General features: G+C 53.3%; 1 protein-coding gene across 1 annotated transcript in view; it reads right to left on the bottom strand.

Moving 5' to 3' along the window:
- Positions 1 to 21664, bottom strand: part of LOC143769710 (alpha-2-macroglobulin-like protein 1) — a 321408-nt gene extending 299744 nt beyond the window's left edge. The window contains exons 1-2 of the mRNA XM_077258496.1: positions 21510 to 21664; positions 18679 to 18862 (exon numbers count right to left, since the gene is read on the bottom strand). Of these exons, the coding sequence (XP_077114611.1) occupies positions 18679 to 18862; positions 21510 to 21577 (252 nt within the window). The 5' untranslated portion in view covers positions 21578 to 21664. The remainder of the gene's footprint in view (positions 1 to 18678; positions 18863 to 21509) is intronic.
- Positions 21665 to 22517: the final 853 nt, after the last annotated feature.

Below are 22517 nucleotides of genomic sequence, written 5' to 3'. Positions count from 1 at the left end.
GGGGCGGTATTATGTGTGGTAATGTGGTGGGGGCAAGATTATGTGTGGTAATGTGGGGGGGCTGGATTATGTGTGGTAATGTGGGGGGCGGGATTATGTGTGGTGATGTGGTGGGGGTGGGATTATGTGTGGTGAGGTGGTGGGGGGCAGGATTATGTGTTGTGATGTGGTGGGGCGGGATTATGTTTGGTGATGTGGTGGGGGGCGGGATTATGTGTGGTGATGTGGTGGGGGGGAGGGAGGGATTATGTGTGGTGGTGGGGGTAGGATTATGTGTGGTGATGTGATGGGGGCGGGATTATCTGTGGTGATGTGGTGGGGGGTGGGATTATGTGTGATGTGGTGAGGGGCGGAATTATGTGTGGTAATGTGGTGGGGGGTGGGATTATGGGTGGTAATGTGGTGTGGGGTGGGATTATGTGTGGTGATGTGGTGGGGGGCGGGATTATGTGTGGTGATGTGGTGGAGGGCAGGATTATGTGTGGTAATGGGGTGGGGGGGCGAAATTATGTGTGGTGATGTGTTGGGGGGGCGGGATTATGTGTGGTGATGTGGTGGGGGGGCGGGATGATGTGTGGTGATGTGGTGGGGGAGAGATTATGTGTAGTGATGTGGTGGGCAGGCGGGATTATGTGTGGTGATGTGGTGGGGGCGGGATTATGTGTGGTGAGGTGGTGGGGGGCAGGATTATGTGTTGTGATGTGGTGGGGCGGGGTTATGTTTGGTGATGTGGTGGGGGGCGGGATTATGTGTGGTGATGTGGTGGGGGGCGAGATTATGTGTGGTGATGTGGTGGGGGGCGGGATTATGTGTGGTGATGTGGTGGGGGGGCGGGATTATGTGTGGTAATGGGGTGGGGGGGCGGGATTATGTGTGGTGATGTGGTGGGGGTGAAATTATGTGTGGTGATGTGGTGGGCGGGCGGGATTGTGTGTGGTAATGTGGTGAGGCGGGATTGTGTGTTTTGATGTGGAGCGGATTGTGTGTGGTAATGTGGTGGGGGAGCGGGATTGTGTGTGGTAATGTGGTGGGGGGCGTGATTGTGTGTTGTTATGTGGTGGGGGGGTGGTATTGTGTGTGGTAATGTGGTAGGGGCGGGATTGTGTGTGGTAATGTGGTGGGGGGCGTGATTGTGTGTGGTAATGTGGTGGGGCGGGATTATGTGTGGTGATGTGGTGGGGGGGCCGTGATTGTGTGTCGTAATGTGGTGGGGAGCGGGATTATGTGTGGTGATGTGGTGGGGGGGCGGGATTATGTGTTGTAATGTGGTGGGGGGCGGGATTGTGTGTGGTAATCGGGTGGGCGGGATTATGTGTGGTGATGTGGTGGGGTGCAGCATTGTGTGTGGCAATGTGGTGGGGGGCGGTATTGTGTGTGGTAATGTAGTGGGGGCGGGATTGTGTGTGGTAATGTGTTGGGGGGAATGATTATGTGTGGTAATGTGGTGGGTGGGCGGTATTGTGTGTGGTAATGGGGTGGGGGGCGGGATTATGTGTGGTGATGTGATGGGGGTGGGGCTACTGTGCAGGGGGCGGGATTAGCGAGTGTGATGTGGTGGGGGGTGGGATTATGTGTGGTGATGTGGTGGGGGGGCAGGATTGTGTGTGATAATGTGGTGGGGGGAGGGATTGTGTGTGGTAATGTGGTGGGGGCGGGATTGTGTGTGGTAATGTGGTGGGGGGCGGGATTATGTGTGGTGATGTGTTGGGGGCGTGATTGTGTGTGGTAATGTGGTGGGGGAGGGATTATGTGTGGTGATGTGGTGGGGGCGGTATTATGTGTGGTAATGTGGTGGGGGCGGGATTGTGTGTGGTAATGTGGTGGGGGCAGGATTGTGTGTGGTAATGTGGTGTTGGGGCGTGATTGTGTGCGGTAATGTGGTGGTGGGTGGGATTATGTGTGGTAATGGGGTGGGGGGGCGGGATTATGTGTGGTGGTGTGGTGGGGGTGAAATTATGTGTGGTGATGTGGTGGGCGGGCGGGATTGTGTGTGGTAATGTGGTGGGGGCGGGATTGTGTGTTTTGATGTGGAGCGGATTGTGTGTGGTAATGTGGTGGGGGGGCGGGATTATGTGTGGTGATGTGGTGGGGGCAGGATTATGTGTGGTGAGGTGGTGGGGGGCAGGATTATGTGTTGTGATGTGGTTGGGCGGGATTATGTTTGGTGATGTGGTGGGGGGCGGGATTATGGGTGGTGATGTGGGAGGCGAGATTATGTGTGGTGATGTGGTGGGGGGGCGGGATTATGTGTGGTGATGTGGTGGGGGGGAGGGAGGGATTATGTGTGGTGGTGGGGGTAGGATTATGTGTGGTGATGTGATGGGGCGGGATTATCTGTGGTGATGTGGTGGGGGGTGGGATTATGTGTGATGTGGTGAGGGGCGGAATTATGTGTGGTAATGTGGTGGGGGGTGGGATTATGGGTGGTAATGTGGTGTGGGGTGGGATTATGTGTGGTGATGTGGTGGGGGGCGGGATTATGTGTGGTGATGTGGTGGAGGGCAGGATTATGTGTGGTAATGGGGTGGGGGGGCGAAATTATGTGTGGTGATGTGTTGGGGGGGCGGGATTATGTGTGGTGATGTGGTGGGGGGGCGGGATTATGTGTGGTGATGTGGTGGGGGCGGGATTATGTGCGGTGAGGTGGTGGGGGGCAGGATTATGTGTTGTGATGTGGTGGGGCGGGGTTATGTTTGGTGATGTGGTGGGGGGCGGGATTATGTGTGGTGATGTGGTGGGGGGCGAGATTATGTGTGGTGATGTGGTGGGGGGGCAGGATTATGTGTGGTGATGTGGTGGGGGGGTGGGATTATGTGTGGTAATGGGATGGGGGGGCGGGATTATGTGTGGTGATGTGGTGGGGGTGAAATTATGTGTGGTGATGTGGTGGGCGGGCGGGATTGTGTGTGGTAATGTGGTGGGGCGGGATTGTGTGTTTTGATGTGGAGCGGATTGTGTGTGGTAATGTGGTGGGGGAGCGGGATTGTGTGTGGTAATGTGGTGGGGGGCGTGATTGTGTGTTGTTATGTGGTGGGGGGTGGTATTGTGTGTGGTAATGTGGTAGGGGCGGGATTGTGTGTGGTAATGTGGTGGGGGGCGTGATTGTGTGTGGTAATGTGGTGGGGCGGGATTATGTGTGGTGATGTGGTGGGGGGGCCGTGATTGTGTGTCGTAATGTGGTGGGGGGCGGGATTATGTGTGGTGATGTGGTGGGGGGGCGGGATTATGTGTTGTAATGTGGTGGGGGGCGGGATTGTGTGTGGTAATCGGGTGGGCGGGATTATGTGTGGTGATGTGGTGGGATGCAGCATTGTGTGTGGCAATGTGGTGGGGAGCGGTATTGTGTGTGGTAATGTAGTGGGGGCAGGATTGTGTGTGGTAATGTGTTGGGGGGAGTGATTATGTGTGGTAATGTGGTGGGGGGGCGGTATTGTGTGTGGTAATGGGGTGGGGGGCGGTATTATGTGTGGTGATGTGGTGGGGGTGGGGCTACTGTGCAGGGGGCGGGATTAGCGAGTGTGATGTGGTGGGGGGTGGGATTATGTGTGGTGATGTGGTGGGGGGGCAGGATTGTGTGTGGTAATGTGGTGGGCGGAGGGATTGTGTGTGGTAATGTGGTGGGGGGCGGGATTTTGTGTGGTGATGTGTTGGGGGGCGTGATTGTGTGTGGTAATGTGGTGAGGGAGGGATTATGTGTGGTGATGTGGTGGGGGCGGTATTATGTGTGGTAATGTGGTGGGGGCGGGATTGTGTGTGGTAATGTGGTGGGGGCAGGATTGTGTGTGGTAATGTGGTGTTGGGGCGTGATTGTGTGCGGTAATGTGGTGGTGGGTGGGATTATGTGTGGTAATGGGGTGGGGGGGCGGGATTATGTGTGGTGGTGTGGTGGGGGTGAAATTATGTGTGGTGATGTGGTGGGCGGGCGGGATTGTGTGTGGTAATGTGGTGGGGGCGGGATTGTGTGTTTTGATGTGGAGCGGATTGTGTGTGGTAATGTGGTGGGGGGGCGGGATTGTGTGTGGTAATGTGGTGGGGGGCGTGATTGTGTGTTGTTATGTGGTGGGGGGGTAGTAATGTGTGTGGTAATGTGGTAGGGGCGGGATTGTGTGTGGTAATATGGTGGGGGCGAGATTGTGTGTGGTAAGGGGGTGGGCGGGATTATGTGTGGTGATGTGGTGGGGGGAAGTATTGTGTGTCGCATTGTGTTGGGGGGCGGTATTGTGTGTGGTAATGTAGTGGGGATGGGATTATGTGTGGTAATTTGTTGGGGGGCGTGAATATGTGTGGTAATGTGGTGGGGGGCGGTATTGTGTGTGGTAATGGGGTGGGGGGCGGGATTATGTGTGGTGATGTGGTGGGGGTGGGGCTACTGTGCAGGGGGTGGGATTAGTGAGTGTGATGTGGTGGGGGGGCGGGATTATGTGTGGTGATGTGGTGGGAGGGCGGGATTGTGTGTGGTAATGTGGTGGGGGGGTGGGATTGTGTGTGGTAATGTGGTGGGGCGGGATTGTGTGTGGTAATGTGGTGGGGGGCATGATTGTGTGTGGTAATCTGGTGGGGGCGGGATTATGTGTGATGATGTGGTGGGGGGCCGTGATTGTGTGTCGTAATGTGGTGGGGGGCGGGATTATGTGTGGTGATGTGGTGGGGGGGCGGGATTATGTGTGGTAATGTGGTGGGGGGGCGGGATTGTGTGTGGTAATCGGGTGGGCGGGATTATGTGTGGTGATGTGGTGGGGTGCAGCATTGTGTGTGGCAATGTGTTGGGGGGCGGTATTGTGTGTGGTAATGTAGTGGGGGCGGGATTGTTTGTGGTAATGTGTTGGGGGGAGTGATTATGTGTGGTAATGTGGTGGGGGGTGGTATTGTGTGTGGTAATGGGGTGGGATTTTGTGTGGTGATGTGGTGGGGGTGGGCTACTGTGCAGGGGGCGGGATTAGCGAGTGTGATGTGGTGGGGGGTGGGATTATGTGTGGTGATGTGGTGGGGGGGCGGGATTGTGTGTGGTAATGTGGTGGGGGGGAGGGATTGTGTGTGGTAATGTGGTGGGGGCGGGATTGTTTGTGGTAATGTGGTGGGGGGCGGGATTATGTGTGGTGATGTGGTGGGGGGGCGTGATTGTGTGTCTTAATGTGGTGGGGGTGGGATTATGTGTGGTGATGTGTTGGGGGGGCCATATTATGTGTGGTAATGTGGTGGGGGGGTGGGATTTTGTGTGGTAATGTGGTGGGGGCAGGATTGTGTGTGGTAATGTGGTGTTGGGGCGTGATTGTGTGTGGTAATGTGGTGGGGGGTGGGATTATGTGTGGTGATGTGGTGGGGGTCGTGATTGTGTGTTGTAATGTGGTGGGGGGCGGGATTATGTGTGATAATGTGGTGGGGGGGCGGGATTGTGTGTGGTAATGGGGTGGGCGGGATTATGTGTGGTGATGTGGTGGGGTGCAGCATTGTGTGTGGCAATGTGGTGGGGGGCGGTATTGTCTGTGGTAATGTAGTGGGGGCGGGATTGTGTGTGGTAATGTGTTGGGGGGAGTGAATATGTGTGGTAATGTGATGAGGGGGCGGTATTATGTGTGGTGATGTGGTGGGGGTGGGGCCACTGTGCAGGGGGTGGGATTAGCGAGTGTGATGTGGTGGGGGGCGGGATTATGTGTAGTGATGTGGTGGGGGGCGGGATTGTGTGTGGTAATGTGGTGGGGGCGGGATTGTGTGTGATAATGTGGTGGGGGGCGTGATTGTGTGTGGTAATGTGGTGGGGGCGGGATTATGTGTGGTGATGTGGTGGGGGTGCCGTGATTGTGTGTCGTAATGTGGTGGGGGGCGGGATTATGTGTGGTGATGTGGTGGGGGGGTGGGATTATGTGTAGTAATGTGGTGGGGGGGCGGGATTGTGTGTGGTAATCGGGTGGGGGGGAGGGATTGTGTGTGGTAATGTGGTGGGGGCGGGATTGTGTGTGGTAATGTGGTGGGGGGCGGGATTATGTGTGGTGATGTGGTGGGGGCGTGATTGTGTGTTGTAATGTGGTGGGGGCGGGATTATGTGTGGTGATGTGGTGGGGGGGCGGTATTATGTGTGGTAATGTGGTGGGGGGGCGGGTTTGTGTGTGGTAATGTGGTGGGGGCGGGATTGTGTGTGGTAATGTGGTGTTGGGGCATAATTGTGTGTGGTAATGTGGTGGGGGGTGGGATTATGTGTGGTGATGTGGTGGGGGGGCGTGATTGTGTGTTGTAATGTGGTGTGGGGTGGGATTATGTGTGGTGATGTGGTGGGGGGGCGGGATTTTGTGTGGTAATGTGGTGGGGGCAGGATTGTGTCTGGTAATATGGTGGGGGCGGGATTGTGTGTGGTAATGGGGTGGGCGGTATTATGTGTGGTGATGTGATGGATGGCTTGATTGTGTGTGGTAATGTGGTGGGGGGGCGGGATTGTGTGTAGTAATGTGGTGGGGGGCTTGATTGTGTGTGGTAATGTGGTGGGGGCGGTACTGTGTGTGGTATTGTGGTGGGGGCAGGATTGTGTGTGTTAATGTGGTGGGGTTGCGTGTGGTAATGTGGTGGGGGGCAGAATTGTGTGTTGTAATGTGGTGGGGGCGGGATTGTGTGTGGTAATGTGGTGGGGGGCATGATTGTGTGTGATAATGTGGTGGGGTGCAGGATTGTGTGTGGTGATGTGGTGGGGGGCGGTATTGTGTGTGGTAATGGGGTGGGGGTGGGATTATGTGTGGTGATGTGGTGGGGGTGGGGCTACTGTGCAGGGGGCGGGATTAGCAAGTGTGATGTGGTGGGGGGCTGGATTATGTGTGGTGATGTGGTGGGGGGCGGGATTATGTGTTGTAATGTGGTGGGGGGCAGGATTGTGTGTGGTAATCGGGTGGGCGGGATTATGTGTGGTGATGTGGTGGGATGCAGCATTGTGTGTGGCAATGTGGTGGGGAGCGGTATTGTGTGTGGTAATGTAGTGGGGGCAGGATTGTGTGTGGTAATGTGTTGGGGGGAGTGATTATGTGTGGTAATGTGGTGGGGGGGCGGTATTGTGTGTGGTAATGGGGTGGGGGGCGGTATTATGTGTGGTGATGTGGTGGGGGTGGGGCTACTGTGCAGGGGGCGGGATTAGCGAGTGTGATGTGGTGGGGGGTGGGATTATGTGTGGTGATGTGGTGGGGGGGCAGGATTGTGTGTGGTAATGTGGTGGGCGGAGGGATTGTGTGTGGTAATGTGGTGGGGGCGGGATTGTGTGTGGTAATGTGGTGGGGGGCGGGATTTTGTGTGGTGATGTGTTGGGGGGCGTGATTGTGTGTGGTAATGTGGTGAGGGAGGGATTATGTGTGGTGATGTGGTGGGGGCGGTATTATGTGTGGTAATGTGGTGGGGGCGGGATTGTGTGTGGTAATGTGGTGGGGGCAGGATTGTGTGTGGTAATGTGGTGTTGGGGCGTGATTGTGTGCGGTAATGTGGTGGTGGGTGGGATTATGTGTGGTAATGGGGTGGGGGGGCGGGATTATGTGTGGTGGTGTGGTGGGGGTGAAATTATGTGTGGTGATGTGGTGGGCGGGCGGGATTGTGTGTGGTAATGTGGTGGGGGCGGGATTGTGTGTTTTGATGTGGAGCGGATTGTGTGTGGTAATGTGGTGGGGGGGCGGGATTGTGTGTGGTAATGTGGTGGGGGGCGTGATTGTGTGTTGTTATGTGGTGGGGGGGTAGTAATGTGTGTGGTAATGTGGTAGGGGCGGGATTGTGTGTGGTAATATGGTGGGGGCGAGATTGTGTGTGGTAAGGGGGTGGGCGGGATTATGTGTGGTGATGTGGTGGGGGGAAGTATTGTGTGTCGCATTGTGTTGGGGGGCGGTATTGTGTGTGGTAATGTAGTGGGGATGGGATTATGTGTGGTAATTTGTTGGGGGGCGTGAATATGTGTGGTAATGTGGTGGGGGGCGGTATTGTGTGTGGTAATGGGGTGAAGGGCGGGATTATGTGTGGTGATGTGGTGGGGGTGGGGCTACTGTGCAGGGGGTGGGATTAGTGAGTGTGATGTGGTGGGGGGGCGGGATTATGTGTGGTGATGTGGTGGGAGGGCGGGATTGTGTGTGGTAATGTGGTGGGGGGGTGGGATTGTGTGTGGTAATGTGGTGGGGCGGGATTGTGTGTGGTAATGTGGTGGGGGGCATGATTGTGTGTGGTAATCTGGTGGGGGCGGGATTATGTGTGATGATGTGGTGGGGGGCCGTGATTGTGTGTCGTAATGTGGTGGGGGGCGGGATTATGTGTGGTGATGTGGTGGGGGGGCGGGATTATGTGTGGTAATGTGGTGGGGGGGCGGGATTGTGTGTGGTAATCGGGTGGGCGGGATTATGTGTGGTGATGTGGTGGGGTGCAGCATTGTGTGTGGCAATGTGTTGGGGGGCGGTATTGTGTGTGGTAATGTAGTGGGGGCGGGATTGTTTGTGGTAATGTGTTGGGGGGAGTGATTATGTGTGGTAATGTGGTGGGGGGTGGTATTGTGTGTGGTAATGGGGTGGGATTTTGTGTGGTGATGTGGTGGGGGTGGGCTACTGTGCAGGGGGCGGGATTAGCGAGTGTGATGTGGTGGGGGGTGGGATTATGTGTGGTGATGTGGTGGGGGGGCGGGATTGTGTGTGGTAATGTGGTGGGGGGGAGGGATTGTGTGTGGTAATGTGGTGGGGGCGGGATTGTTTGTGGTAATGTGGTGGGGGGCGGGATTATGTGTGGTGATGTGGTGGGGGGGCGTGATTGTGTGTCTTAATGTGGTGGGGGTGGGATTATGTGTGGTGATGTGTTGGGGGGGCCATATTATGTGTGGTAATGTGGTGGGGGGGTGGGATTTTGTGTGGTAATGTGGTGGGGGCAGGATTGTGTGTGGTAATGTGGTGTTGGGGCGTGATTGTGTGTGGTAATGTGGTGGGGGGTGGGATTATGTGTGGTGATGTGGTGGGGGTCGTGATTGTGTGTTGTAATGTGGTGGGGGGCGGGATTATGTGTGATAATGTGGTGGGGGGGCGGGATTGTGTGTGGTAATGGGGTGGGCGGGATTATGTGTGGTGATGTGGTGGGGTGCAGCATTGTGTGTGGCAATGTGGTGGGGGGCGGTATTGTCTGTGGTAATGTAGTGGGGGCGGGATTGTGTGTGGTAATGTGTTGGGGGGAGTGAATATGTGTGGTAATGTGATGAGGGGGCGGTATTATGTGTGGTGATGTGGTGGGGGTGGGGCCACTGTGCAGGGGGTGGGATTAGCGAGTGTGATGTGGTGGGGGGCGGGATTATGTGTAGTGATGTGGTGGGGGGCGGGATTGTGTGTGGTAATGTGGTGGGGGCGGGATTGTGTGTGATAATGTGGTGGGGGGCGTGATTGTGTGTGGTAATGTGGTGGGGGCGGGATTATGTGTGGTGATGTGGTGGGGGTGCCGTGATTGTGTGTCGTAATGTGGTGGGGGGCGGGATTATGTGTGGTGATGTGGTGGGGGGGTGGGATTATGTGTAGTAATGTGGTGGGGGGGCGGGATTGTGTGTGGTAATCGGGTGGGGGGGAGGGATTGTGTGTGGTAATGTGGTGGGGGCGGGATTGTGTGTGGTAATGTGGTGGGGGGCGGGATTATGTGTGGTGATGTGGTGGGGGCGTGATTGTGTGTTGTAATGTGGTGGGGGCGGGATTATGTGTGGTGATGTGGTGGGGGGGCGGTATTATGTGTGGTAATGTGGTGGGGGGGCGGGTTTGTGTGTGGTAATGTGGTGGGGGCGGGATTGTGTGTGGTAATGTGGTGTTGGGGCATAATTGTGTGTGGTAATGTGGTGGGGGGTGGGATTATGTGTGGTGATGTGGTGGGGGGGCGTGATTGTGTGTTGTAATGTGGTGTGGGGTGGGATTATGTGTGGTGATGTGGTGGGGGGGCGGGATTTTGTGTGGTAATGTGGTGGGGGCAGGATTGTGTCTGGTAATATGGTGGGGGCGGGATTGTGTGTGGTAATGGGGTGGGCGGTATTATGTGTGGTGATGTGATGGATGGCTTGATTGTGTGTGGTAATGTGGTGGGGGGGCGGGATTGTGTGTAGTAATGTGGTGGGGGGCTTGATTGTGTGTGGTAATGTGGTGGGGGCGGTACTGTGTGTGGTATTGTGGTGGGGGCAGGATTGTGTGTGTTAATGTGGTGGGGTTGCGTGTGGTAATGTGGTGGGGGGCAGAATTGTGTGTTGTAATGTGGTGGGGGCGGGATTGTGTGTGGTAATGTGGTGGGGGGCATGATTGTGTGTGATAATGTGGTGGGGTGCAGGATTGTGTGTGGTGATGTGGTGGGGGGCGGTATTGTGTGTGGTAATGGGGTGGGGGTGGGATTATGTGTGGTGATGTGGTGGGGGTGGGGCTACTGTGCAGGGGGCGGGATTAGCAAGTGTGATGTGGTGGGGGGCTGGATTATGTGTGGTGATGTGGTGGGGGGCGGGATTATGTGTGGTGATGTGGTGGGGGGGCGGGATTGTGTGTGATAATGTGGTGGGGGGCGTGATTGTGTGTGGTAATGTGGTGGGGGGCGGGAATATGTGTGGTGATGTGGTGGGGGGCGTGATTGTGTGTGGTAATATGGTGGGGGGCGGGATTGTGTGTGGTAATGTGGTGGGGGCGTGATTGTGTGTAGTAATGTCTTGGGGGGGCGTGATTGTGTGTGGTAATATGGTGGGGCGGGATTGTGTGTGGTAATGGGGTGGGGGGGCGTGATTATGTGTGGTAATGTGGTGGGGGGCGGAATTATGTGTGGTGATGTGGTGGGGGGGCGTGATTGTGTGTGGTAATGTGGTGGGGGCGGGATTATGTGTGGTGATGTGGTGGGGGGCGGGATTATGTGTGGTAATGTGGGGGGGCGAGATTGTGTGTGGTAATGTGGTTGGGGCGGGATTGTGTGTGGTAATGTGGTGTGGGGGCGTGATTGTGTGTGGTAATGTGGTGGGGGGTGGGATTATGTGTGGTGATGTGGTGGGGGGGCGTGATTGTGTGTGATAATGTGGTGGGGGGCAGGATTGTGTGTGGTAATGTGGTGGGGGGCGTGATTGTGTGTAGTAATGTGGTGGGGGCAGGATTGTGTGTGGTAATATGGTGGGGGCGGGATTGTGTGTGGTAATGGGGTGGGCGGGATTATGTGTGGTGATGTGATGGGGGCTTGATTGTGTGTGGTAATGTGGTGGGGGGGCGGGATTGTGTGTAGTAATGTGGTGGGGGGCGTGATTGTGTGTGGTAATGTGGTGGGGCGGTATTGTGTGTGGTAATGTGGAGGGGGCAGGATTGTGTGTGGTAATGTGGTGGGGGTGGGGTTGTGTGTGGTAATGTGGTGGGGGGCGGAATTGTGTGTGGTAATGGTGTGGGCGGGATTATGTGTGGTGATGTGATGGGGGGCTTGATTGTGTGTGGTAATGTGATGGGGGGACGGGATTGTGTGTAGTAATGTGGTGGGGGGCGTGATTGTGTGTGGTAATATGGTGGGGTGGGATTGTGTGTGGTAATGGGGTGGGGGGGGCGTGATTATGTGTGGTAATGTGGTGGGGGGCGGAATTATGTGTGATGTGTGGTGATGTGGTGGGGGGGCGTGATTGTGTGTGGTAATGTGGTGGGGGCGGGATTATGTGTGGTGATGTGGTGGGGGGCGGGATTATGTGTGGTAATGTGGGGGGGCGAGATTGTGTGTGGTAATGTGGTTGGGGCGGGATTGTGTGTGGTAATGTGGTGTGGGGGCGTGATTGTGTGTGGTAATGTGGTGGGGGGTGGGATTATGTGTGGTGATGTGGTGGGGGGGCGTGATTGTGTGTGGTAATGTGGTGGGGGGCAGGATTGTGTGTGGTAATGTGGTGGGGGCGTGATTGTGTGTAGTAATGTGGTGGGGGCAGGATTGTGTGTGGTAATATGGTGGGGGCGGGATTGTGTGTGGTAATGGGGTGGGCGGGATTATGTGTGGTGATGTGATGGGGGCTTGATTGTGTGTGGTAATGTGGTGGGGGGGCGGCATTGTGTGTAGTAATGTGGTGGGGGGCGTGATTGTGTGTGGTAATGTGGTGGGGCGGTATTGTGTGTGGTAATGTGGAGGGGGCAGGATTGTGTGTGGTAATGTGGTGGGGGTGGGGTTGTGTGTGGTAATGTGGTGGGGGGCGGAATTGTGTGTGGTAATGGGGTGGGCGGGATTATGTGTGGTGATGTGATGGGGGGCTTGATTGTGTGTGGTAATGTGATGGGGGGACGGGATTGTGTGTAGTAATGTGGTGGGGGGCGTGATTGTGTGTGGTAATGTGGTGGGGGGCGGTATTGTGTGTGGTAATGTGGTGGAGGCAGGATTGTGTGTGGTAATGTGGTGGGGGTGGGGTTGTTTGTGGTAATGTGGTGGGGGGAGGAATTGTGTGTGGTAATGTGATGGGGCGGGATTGTGTGTGGTATTGTGTTGGGCGGGCGTGATTGTGTGTGGTAATGTGGTGGGGGGCGGGATTGTGTGTGGTGATGTGGTGCGGATTGTGTGTGGTAATGTGGTGGGGGGCGGTATTGTGTGTGGTAATGTGTTGGGGGGCGTGATTATGTGTGGTAATGTGGTGGGGGGCGATATTGTGTGTGGTAATGGGGTGGGGGGTGGGATTATGTGTGGTGATGTGGTGGGGGTGGGGCTACTGTGCAGGGGGCGGGATTAGCGAGTGTGATGTGATGGGGGGGCGGGATTATGTGTGGTGATGTGGTGGGGAGGCGGGATTGTGTGTGGTAATGTGGTGGGGGGCGGGATTGTGTGTGGTAATGTTGTGGGGGCGGGATTGTGTGTAGTAATGTGGTGGGGGGTGTGATTGTGTGTGGTAATGTGGTGGGGGGTGGGATTATGTGTGGTAATGTGGTGGGGGGGCGTGATTGTGTGTGATAATGTGGTGGGGGGCAGGATTGTGTGTGGTAATGTGGTGGGGGGCGTGATTGTGTGTAGTAATGTGGTGGGGGCAGGATTGTGTGTGGTAATATGGTGGGGGCGGGATTGTGTGTGGTAATGGGGTGGGCGGGATTATGTGTGGTGATGTGATGGGGGCTTGATTGTGTGTGGTAATGTGGTGGGGGGGCGGGATTGTGTGTAGTAATGTGGTGGGGGGCGTGATTGTGTGTGGTAATGTGGTGGGGCGGTATTGTGTGTGGTAATGTGGAGGGGGCAGGATTGTGTGTGGTAATGTGGTGGGGGTGGGGTTGTGTGTGGTAATGTGGTGGGGGGCGGAATTGTGTGTGGTAATGGGGTGGGCGGGATTATGTGTGGTGATGTGATGGGGGGCTTGATTGTGTGTGGTAATGTGATGGGGGGACGGGATTGTGTGTAGTAATGTGGTGGGGGGCGTGATTGTGTGAGGTAATATGGTGGGGCGGGATTGTGTGTGGTAATGGGGTGGGGGGGGCGTGATTATGTGTGGTAATGTGGTGGGGGGCGGAATTATGTGTGGTGATGTGGTGGGGGGGCGTGATTGTGTGTGGTAATGTGGTGGGGGCGGGATTATGTGTGGTGATGTGGTGGGGGCGGGATTATGTGTGGTAATGTGGGGGGGCGAGATTGTGTGTGGTAATGTGGTTGGGGCAGGATTGTGTGTGGTAATGTGGTGTGGGGGCGTGATTGTGTGTGGTAATGTGGTGGGGGGTGGGATTATGTGTGGTGATGTGGTGGGGGGGCGTGATTGTGTGTGGTAATGTGGTGGGGGGCAGGATTGTGTGTGGTAATGTGGTGGGGGCGTGATTGTGTGTAGTAATGTGGTGGGGGCAGGATTGTGTGTGGTAATATGGTGGGGGCGGGATTGTGTGTGGTAATGGGGTGGGCGGGATTATGTGTGGTGATGTGATGGGGGCTTGATTGTGTGTGGTAATGTGGTAGGGGGGCGGGATTGTGTGTAGTAATGTGGTGGGGGGCGTGATTGTGTGTGGTAATGTGGTGGGGCGGTATTGTGTGTGGTAATGTGGAGGGGGCAGGATTGTGTGTGGTAATGTGGTGGGGGTGGGGTTGTGTGTGGTAATGTGGTGGGGGGCGGAATTGTGTGTGGTAATGGGGTGGGCGGGATTATGTGTGGTGATGTGATGGGGGGCTTGATTGTGTGTGGTAATGTGATGGGGGGACGGGATTGTGTGTAGTAATGTGGTGGGGGGCGTGATTGTGTGTGGTAATGTGGTGGGGGGCGGTATTGTGTGTGGTAATGTGGTGGAGGCAGGATTGTGTGTGGTAATGTGGTGGGGGTGGGGTTGTTTGTGGTAATGTGGTGGGGGGAGGAATTGTGTGTGGTAATGTGATGGGGCGGGATTGTGTGTGGTATTGTGTTGGGCGGGCGTGATTGTGTGTGGTAATGTGGTGGGGGGCGGGATTGTGTGTGGTGATGTGGTGCGGATTGTGTGTGGTAATGTGGTGGGGGGCGGTATTGTGTGTGGTAATGTGTTGGGGGGCGTGATTATGTGTGGTAATGTGGTGGGGGGCGGTATTGTGTGTGGTAATGGGGTGGGGGGTGGGATTATGTGTGGTGATGTGGTGGGGGTGGGGCTACTGTGCAGGGGGCGGGATTAGCGAGTGTGATGTGATGGGGGGGCGGGATTATGTGTGGTGATGTGGTGGGGAGGCGGGATTGTGTGTGGTAATGTGGTGGGGGGCGGGATTGTGTGTGGTAATGTTGTGGGGGCGGGATTGTGTGTAGTAATGTGGTGGGGGGTGTGATTGTGTGTGGTAATGTGGTGGGGGGTGGGATTATGTGTGGTAATGTGGTGGGGGGCGGGATTGTGTGTGGCAATGTGGTGGGGGCGGGATTGTGTGTGGTAATGTGGTGGGGGGGCGTGATTGTGTGTGGTAATGTGGTGGGGGGCAGTATTGTGTGTGATAATTATGTGGAGGCGGGATTGTGTGTGGTAATATGGTGGGGGCGCGATTGTGCGTGGTAATGTGGTGGGGGGCGTGATTGTGTGTGGTAATGTGGTGGGGGGCGGGATTATGTGTGGTGATGTGGTGAGGGGGCGTGATTGTGTGTGGTAATGTGGTGGGGGGGCGGGATTGTGTGTGGTAATGTGGTGGGGGGCGTGATTGTGTGTAGCAATGTGGTGGGGGGCGGTATTGTGTGTGGTAATGTGGTGGGCACGGGATTGTGTGTGGTAATATGGTGGGGCGGGATTGTGTGTGGTAATGGGGTGGGCGGGATTATGTGTGGTGATGTGATGGGGGGCTTGATCGTGTGTGGTAATGTGGTGGGGGGTGGGATTGTGTTTAGTAATGTGGTGGGGGGCGTGATTTTGTGTGGTAATGTGGTGGGGGTTGGTATTGTGTGTGGTAATGTGGTGGGGCAGGATTGTGTGTGGTAATGTGGTGGGGGTGGGGTTGTGTGTGGTAATGTGGTGGGGGGCGGAATTGTGTGTGGTAATGTGGTGGGGGCGGGATTATGTGTGGTAATTTGGTGGGGGCAGGATTGTGTGTGGTAATGTGGTGGGGGGCGCGATTGTGTGTGATAATGTGGTGGGGAGCGGGATTGTGTGTGGTGATGTGGTGGGCGGGTGTGATTGTGTGTGGTAATGTGGTGGGGGCGGGATTATGTGTGGTGATATGGTGGGGGGGCGGGATTTTGTGTGGTAATGTGGTGGGGGGCGGGATTGTGTGTGGTAATGGTAATGTGGTGGGGGCGGTATTGTGTGTGGTAATGTGTTGGGGGGGGCGAGATTGTGTGTGGTAATGTGGTGGGGGGCGGGATTATGTGTGGTGATGTGGTGGGGGGCGTGATTATGTGTGGTAATGTGTTGGGGGCGGGATTGTGTGTGGTAATGTGGTGGGGGGCGTGATTGTGTGTGGTAATGTGGTGGGGGTGGTATTGTGTGTGGTAATGTGGTGGGGGCGGAATTGTGTGTGTTAATATGGTGGGGGCGGGATTGTGTGTGGTAATGGGGTTGGCGGGATTGTGTGTGGTAATGGGGTTGGCGGGATTATGTGTGGTGATGTGATGGGGGGCTTGATTGTGTGTGGTAATGTGGTGGGGGGTGGGATTGTGTGTAGTAATGTGGTGGGGGGCGTGATTGTGTGTGGTAATGTGGTGGGGGGCGGTATTGTGTGTGGTAATGTGGTGGGGGCAGGATTGTGTGTGGTAATGTGGTGGGGGTGGGGTTGTGTGTGGTAATGTGGTGGGGGGCGGATTTGTGTGTGGTAATGAGGTGGGAGCGGGATTATGTGGTAATGCGGTGGGGGCGGGATTGTGTGTGGTAATGTGGTGGGGGGCGGGATTATGTGTGGTGATGTGGTGGGGGGCGTGATTATGTGTGGTAATGTGTTGGGGGCGGGATTGTGTGTGGTAATGTGGTGGGGGGCGTGAGTGTGTGGTAATGTGGTGGTGGGGTGGTATTGTGTGTGGTAATGTGGTGGGGGTGGGGTTGTGTGTGGTAATGTGGTGGGGGGCGGAATTGTGTGTGGTAATGAGGTGGGGGCGGGATTATGTGGTAATGCGGTGGGGGCGGGATTGTGTGTGGTAATGTGGTGGGGGCGGGATTATGTGTGGTGATGTGGTGGGGGGCGTGATTATGTGTGGTAATGTGTTGGGGGCGGGATTGTGTGTGGTAATGTGGTGGGGGGCGTGATTGTGTGTGGTAATGTGGTGGGGGGGTGGTATTGTGTGTGGTAATGTGGTGGGGGCGGGATTGTGTGTGTTAATATGGTGGGGGCGGGATTGTGTGTGGTAATGGGGTTGGTGGGATTATGTGTGGTGATGTGATGGGGGGCTTGATTGTGTGTGGTAATGTGGTGGGGGGTGGGATTGTGTGTAGTAATGTGGTGGGGGGCGTGATTGTGTGTGGTAATGTGGTGGGGGGCGGTATTGTGTGTGGTAATGTGGTGGGGGCAGGATTGTGTGTGGTAATGTGGTGGGGGTGGGGTTGTGTGTGGTAATGTGGTGGGGGGCGAAATTGTGTGTGGTAACGAGGTGGGGGCGGGATTATGTGGTAATGCGGTGGGGGCGGGATTGTGTGTGGTAATGTGGTGGGGGGCGAAATTGTGTGTGGTAACGAGGTGGGGGCGGGATTATGTGGTAATGCGGTGGGGGCGGGATTGTGTGTGGTAATGTGGTGGGGGGCGGGATTATGTGTGGTGATGTGGTGGGGGGCGTGATTATGTGTGGTAATGTGTTGGGGGCGGGATTGTGTGTGGTAATGTGGTGGGGGGCGTGAGTGTGTGGTAATGTGGTGGTGGGGTGGTATTGTGTGTGGTAATGTGGTGGGGGTGGGGTTGTGTGTGGTAATGTGGTGGGGGGCGGAATTGTGTGTGGTAATGAGGTGGGGGCGGGATTGTGTGTGGTAATGTGGTGGGGGCGGGATTATGTGTGGTGATGTGGTGGGGGGCGTGATTATGTGTGGTAATGTGTTGGGGGCGGGATTGTGTGTGGTAATGTGGTGGGGGGCGTGATTGTGTGTGGTAATGTGGTGGGGGGGTGGTATTGTGTGTGGTAATGTGGTGGGGGCGGGATTGTGTGTGTTAATATGGTGGGGGCGGGATTGTGTGTGGTAATGGGGTTGGTGGGATTATGTGTGGTGATGTGATGGGGGGCTTGATTGTGTGTGGTAATGTGGTGGGGGGTGGGATTGTGTGTAGTAATGTGGTGGGGGGCGTGATTGTGTGTGGTAATGTGGTGGGGGGCGGTATTGTGTGTGGTAATGTGGTGGGGGCAGGATTGTGTGTGGTAATGTGGTGGGGGTGGGGTTGTGTGTGGTAATGTGGTGGGGGGCGAAATTGTGTGTGGTAACGAGGTGGGGGCGGGATTATGTGGTAATGCGGTGGGGGCGGGATTGTGTGTGGTAATGTGGTGGGGGGGCATGATTGTGTGTGATTATGTGGTGGGGAGCGGGATTGTGTGTGGTGATGTGGTGGGCGGGCGTGATTGTGTGTGATAATGTGGTGGGGAGGCGGGATTGCGTGTGGTGATGTGGTGCGGATTGTGTGTGGTAATGTGTTGGGGGGCGTGATTATGTGTGGTGATGTGGTGGGGGGCAGTATTGTGTGTGGCAATGTGGTGGGGGGGCGGTATTGTGCGTGGTAATGTAGTGGGGGTGGGATTGTGTGTGGTAATGTGTTGGGGGCCATGATTATGTGTGGTAATGTGGTGGGGGGGCGGTATTGTGTGTGGTAATGGGGTGGGGGGCGGGATTATGTGTGTCGATGTGGTGGGGGTGGGGGTGGGGCTGCTGTGCAGGGGGCGGGGTTAGCGAGTGTGATGTGGTGGGGTGGCGAGATTATGTGTGGTGGTGTGGTGGGGGGCGGGATTATGTGTGGTAATGGGGTGGGGGGGCGGGATTATATGTGGTGATGTGGTGGGGGGGCGGGATTATGTGTGGTGATGTGGTGGGGGCCAGGATTATGTGTGGTAATTGGGTGGGGGGGCGGGATTATGTGTGGTGATGTGGTGGGGGGGAGGGATTATGTGTGGTAATGTGGTGGGGGTGGGATTGTGTGTGGTGATGTGGTGGGGGGGGCAGAGCTACTGTGCAGGGGGCGAGATTAGCAAGTAATCACGATGCCTCTTATATATATAGATTGTACCATTTATTTGGAACTTCAAGGGGGCCGGAGTTATTTTTGATATATATACTGTATTTTTTTTTAGATATGTTTGGAAAACTTTTACATAGTATGCATTGTACATTGTGTCCACTTTGGCTAGTATTAGAAATGTATACTGACCTGGAAGGCGAAGCACTCAGAATGCTGATAGTCATCTATTCTATGTTTCAGTAGAACAACATTTTCGTTATCTGTCTCCAGTTCTAGTTTGATGTCAACTGCTCCCTTAAAATCGAGGAAGGTCACACAGAGTTTCTGCTCACTCCCCGCCATATAGCTATTCTTAGTTGCAATCACATAATGGCTGTAAGGGAAGAAAATAGATTGTGAATATATCAGAAAACAAGTAGAATGACAGGACAGGTGTATTTATTGCTAAGGTTAACAGCTGAAAAGTGTAGCGTTATTAACTATAAATAAATACAAAATATAGAAAATGCCACCAAATATCCAACTTATTCCTCCCCTTGTCTTCTCATGTCCATTGATTTTATTTTAAACACATATTGTCATTAAAATTGGTAAAATATTTGTGGTAAAAAAATAAAATAATGGAAATAAAGAATTAAAGGGAATCTGTCACCAGATTTTGCCACCTAATTAATAGCAGCATGATGTAGAGACAGAGACCAATCAATCAAATAAAGCTGCACACTGTAGCGCCATATTTTTCATATTTTGAGCGTAGTAATGCAATTAAATTTTCATATTTCATATTTGCATGCTATGGCGCTACAGAGTGCTGCTTTATTTGTTTGATTGTATATGAGTTGGGGACTCTATATTAGCACCGGTTCAGACCTAGTTTATCTTTGGATGTGATGGTCAGTTTTTTGAAATTTGTATTCATTACCCTTCTGACTGAGCACTCCGCCCTTTAGCCTCAGGCATTTTTAATCACAGCAGGACCCTACCCCTCCACAGAGATATAGATTTCAGTCGAAGGCCGGGGTCAGACTAGCGTATGGCATCGGATGCGATATGCTAATGACCCTTGGCTCCTGGGCTGCTGCGAGTGGGAGCCGAGTGTGACACGTCTGTGCTCTGAGCCTCTCGCACAGAGAGGATCAGAGTGCAGCTGCGGAGGAGGTGGAGAAATTAATTTCTCAATCTTCTCCATTGCCGGGGTCAGCGTATAACGCACTGCACTCGGATGATATCCAAGTGTTGTGCGTTGTCTCACTCGCACCTATAGGCTTATATTGGTGCGAGTGAGCAGAGACTCAGCGATTTCACTCACACATTGAAAACAGCTGAGAATAAAAACGGTGATGGGAGCTGCCCCTTAGATTAATAGCTATCCGAGTGCTATGCGATGTTTTATCGCATAGCACTCGTCCGTATTCATCGCTAGTGTGACCCCGGCCTAATAGAGGATTCACACTAGGTTCCCATATACATGAAGACTTTAGTCTAAGAGGATTGGCATTAGGTTAGGTCCTGGAAAAGAGAATTGCCTTAACGTGGCTTCCAGGTACACATGAATTGGCCAATTTATGTGCTAAGCATTCTCAATTTTTCATATTTCCAGTGCAGTAATGCAACTCAATTTTCATATTTCATATGACTCTAGGTAATAATAATAATCTTTATTTTTATATAGCGCTAACATATTCTGCAACACTTTACAGTGTGCACACATTATCATTACTGTCCCCGATGGGGCTCACAATCTAAATTCCCTATCAGTATGTCTTTGGAATGTGGGAGGAAACTGGAGAACCCGGAGGAAACCCACGCAAACACAGAGAGAACATGATGATGTTCATTGGTTGGATTTGAACCCAGGACTCCAGCGCGGCAAGGCTGCAGTGCTAACCACTGCGCCACCGTGCTGCCGGTAAACAGGTAAGCACCTGTTCAGAACTAGATTATGTTTGGGTGTGACGGTCAGTTTTTTGAAATTTGTAGAGACAGAGACTCTGATGCCAGCAATATGTCACTTTCTGGGCTGTTTTCTGTAGTTTCGCTAAAATGACTCATATCAGCAGGAGATTATCACTAGAGGACTTTTAATCCTGCTGCCTTGTAGTCCTCCATATTCAGGAGCTCAGTATAACTCGCCCCCACCACTGAATGGCAGCTTTCTGTCTATGCACAGTGTACACAGAAAACTGTCAATCAGTGGTGTGGGCTGGTTATACAGAGCTCAGCATTTGAGAACTGGTAGATCTACAGATATCACCTCCATAAAATGTAACAAAAATCTTCTTTGATCAAGATGTTTCACATTTTTTTTGCTGTATTTTCCCCTTCATTTAATGCATTTTATGTGCAGATTTGAAGCAGCAAATTTTTTAATCCATTTTGTTAGTACAGAGAAGCTTTTTATTCTGCAGTATAAAACAATTTTTTAAATACTTATTTTTTTACATGTGTTTTTTTTCCCAGTTTTTAGGCTCCCTATAGAAGCCTATAGAGAAAAAAACACCACCAAAATTCCAGTTAAACAGCATCACATCAACTTTGCTTGAAAAGTTAAATGAAACAGTTTTTCTGCACAAAAAATGCAACATTTACCCTACAAAGGAACATATTCAAGTTTAAAAAGCTTTAAACATGACACTTTATCTGCCAAGACATTTGTAGGCAGCACTGTTTTGACAATAGTACTGACGATGCTGATTTTTTTGATAACTCAACTGTGGCATTTATTTTTAAACATATTAAACAGCGATACATTTACAGACTATCCATCAATATGTGGCACTAAGGACAACATTTTATTCCTCTGGTGTAGAGCTGTTTCGCACACTTTTCCAATGACATTACTATGTATCAACTGAAACTCCTGAAAGAGCTGCATTCGAGAGTGACTTCCAACATATCATCTATGAATAACTTTTCTGCCCTTAATCTAGTAATTTCAGATAAAACATAAATGTGATATTTTGCACACAATGTGAAAAAATAGTAACTTGTGTTACAAATAATCATAATCTGGATCTTACGGTTCGGCTGATGATGCCCAGGTTGAGCGGAAGATTGCCAGGTAGACGGATAACAAAAGAAGCCACATGTTGGATCACACGTCACCTTCACTGGGTCTCCAAAATATTCTCTCTCTTATAATAATGAGAGATGAAGGAGGAGCATCTATCACTCTCTTCCCAAGCCTATAGCAGTTTCTTCCCAAATCCATCTCAGCCCCTGTGTGGAGTCATGTGGGGGCAATAAACTTATGTGGGAGAATTTTGGCTTATTAGCAAGATTTCAGCATTAACCTGTGACCTCTTATCTCCCGTGGAGTTTGTGCTCATGGAAAGAATCCAGTGTACATAACATTGCCACATATAACGTAAAATGTACCTGTTCGGGGTCTCTTGGCTGTGACATTGGATAAAAAACTATTAACAACCGACCTCGAATTATACAACACATGTGCATGACAACTTCTAAATCTTGAATCTCAATCTAAACTTAAATGTAAACTGAGTTGACTCCACAGAGCAGACAGGATACAGATTCAGTTAGGTCTGTTAGGTTAGTTTTTCATTTAATGATTGCAGTGGCTGTCCCTGGCACAATCAACGCAACTGCTGCAGCAGTTGTAGAGCTGAGGTATAGTGCTATCAATTAGACAGCAATATTGGAAAATCCACACATTAAGGACTAATCTACCAATTGTATTTTAATAATTTAAAGTGTAACTGTCGATTTAGGAGAACTTACAAAACCTTGAGTCAGGGGTCGAGTTCCCGTCTCTGCACAGGGGGAATCTTGGGCCATCTCTGCTGCGGTCTCCCATTCTTCTCCTGCCACAGTGGAGCCTGCTCTGTGGAGACATTGGTCCCAGCGTCTCGCTCAGTCTGACTCTGTGCAAAGGGTTACTGCTGCTTTTCCAGCTTCTGCCATTGAAGCCAGTGCTGGGCAGCGGCGAGCAGACGCTTTTGGAACTAAGTCCTGTTTTTCCCCTTCTGAGCATGCCCAGGGTAAGATCTCTCACTGGAGATCGAGGG

Source organism: Ranitomeya variabilis, chromosome 4, assembly GCF_051348905.1.
Source record: "Ranitomeya variabilis isolate aRanVar5 chromosome 4, aRanVar5.hap1, whole genome shotgun sequence".
Lineage (NCBI taxonomy): Eukaryota > Metazoa > Chordata > Amphibia > Anura > Dendrobatidae > Ranitomeya > Ranitomeya variabilis.
The sequence above is the reverse complement of the archived record's forward strand: the minus strand, read 5'-3'. Positions and strand labels throughout refer to the sequence as shown.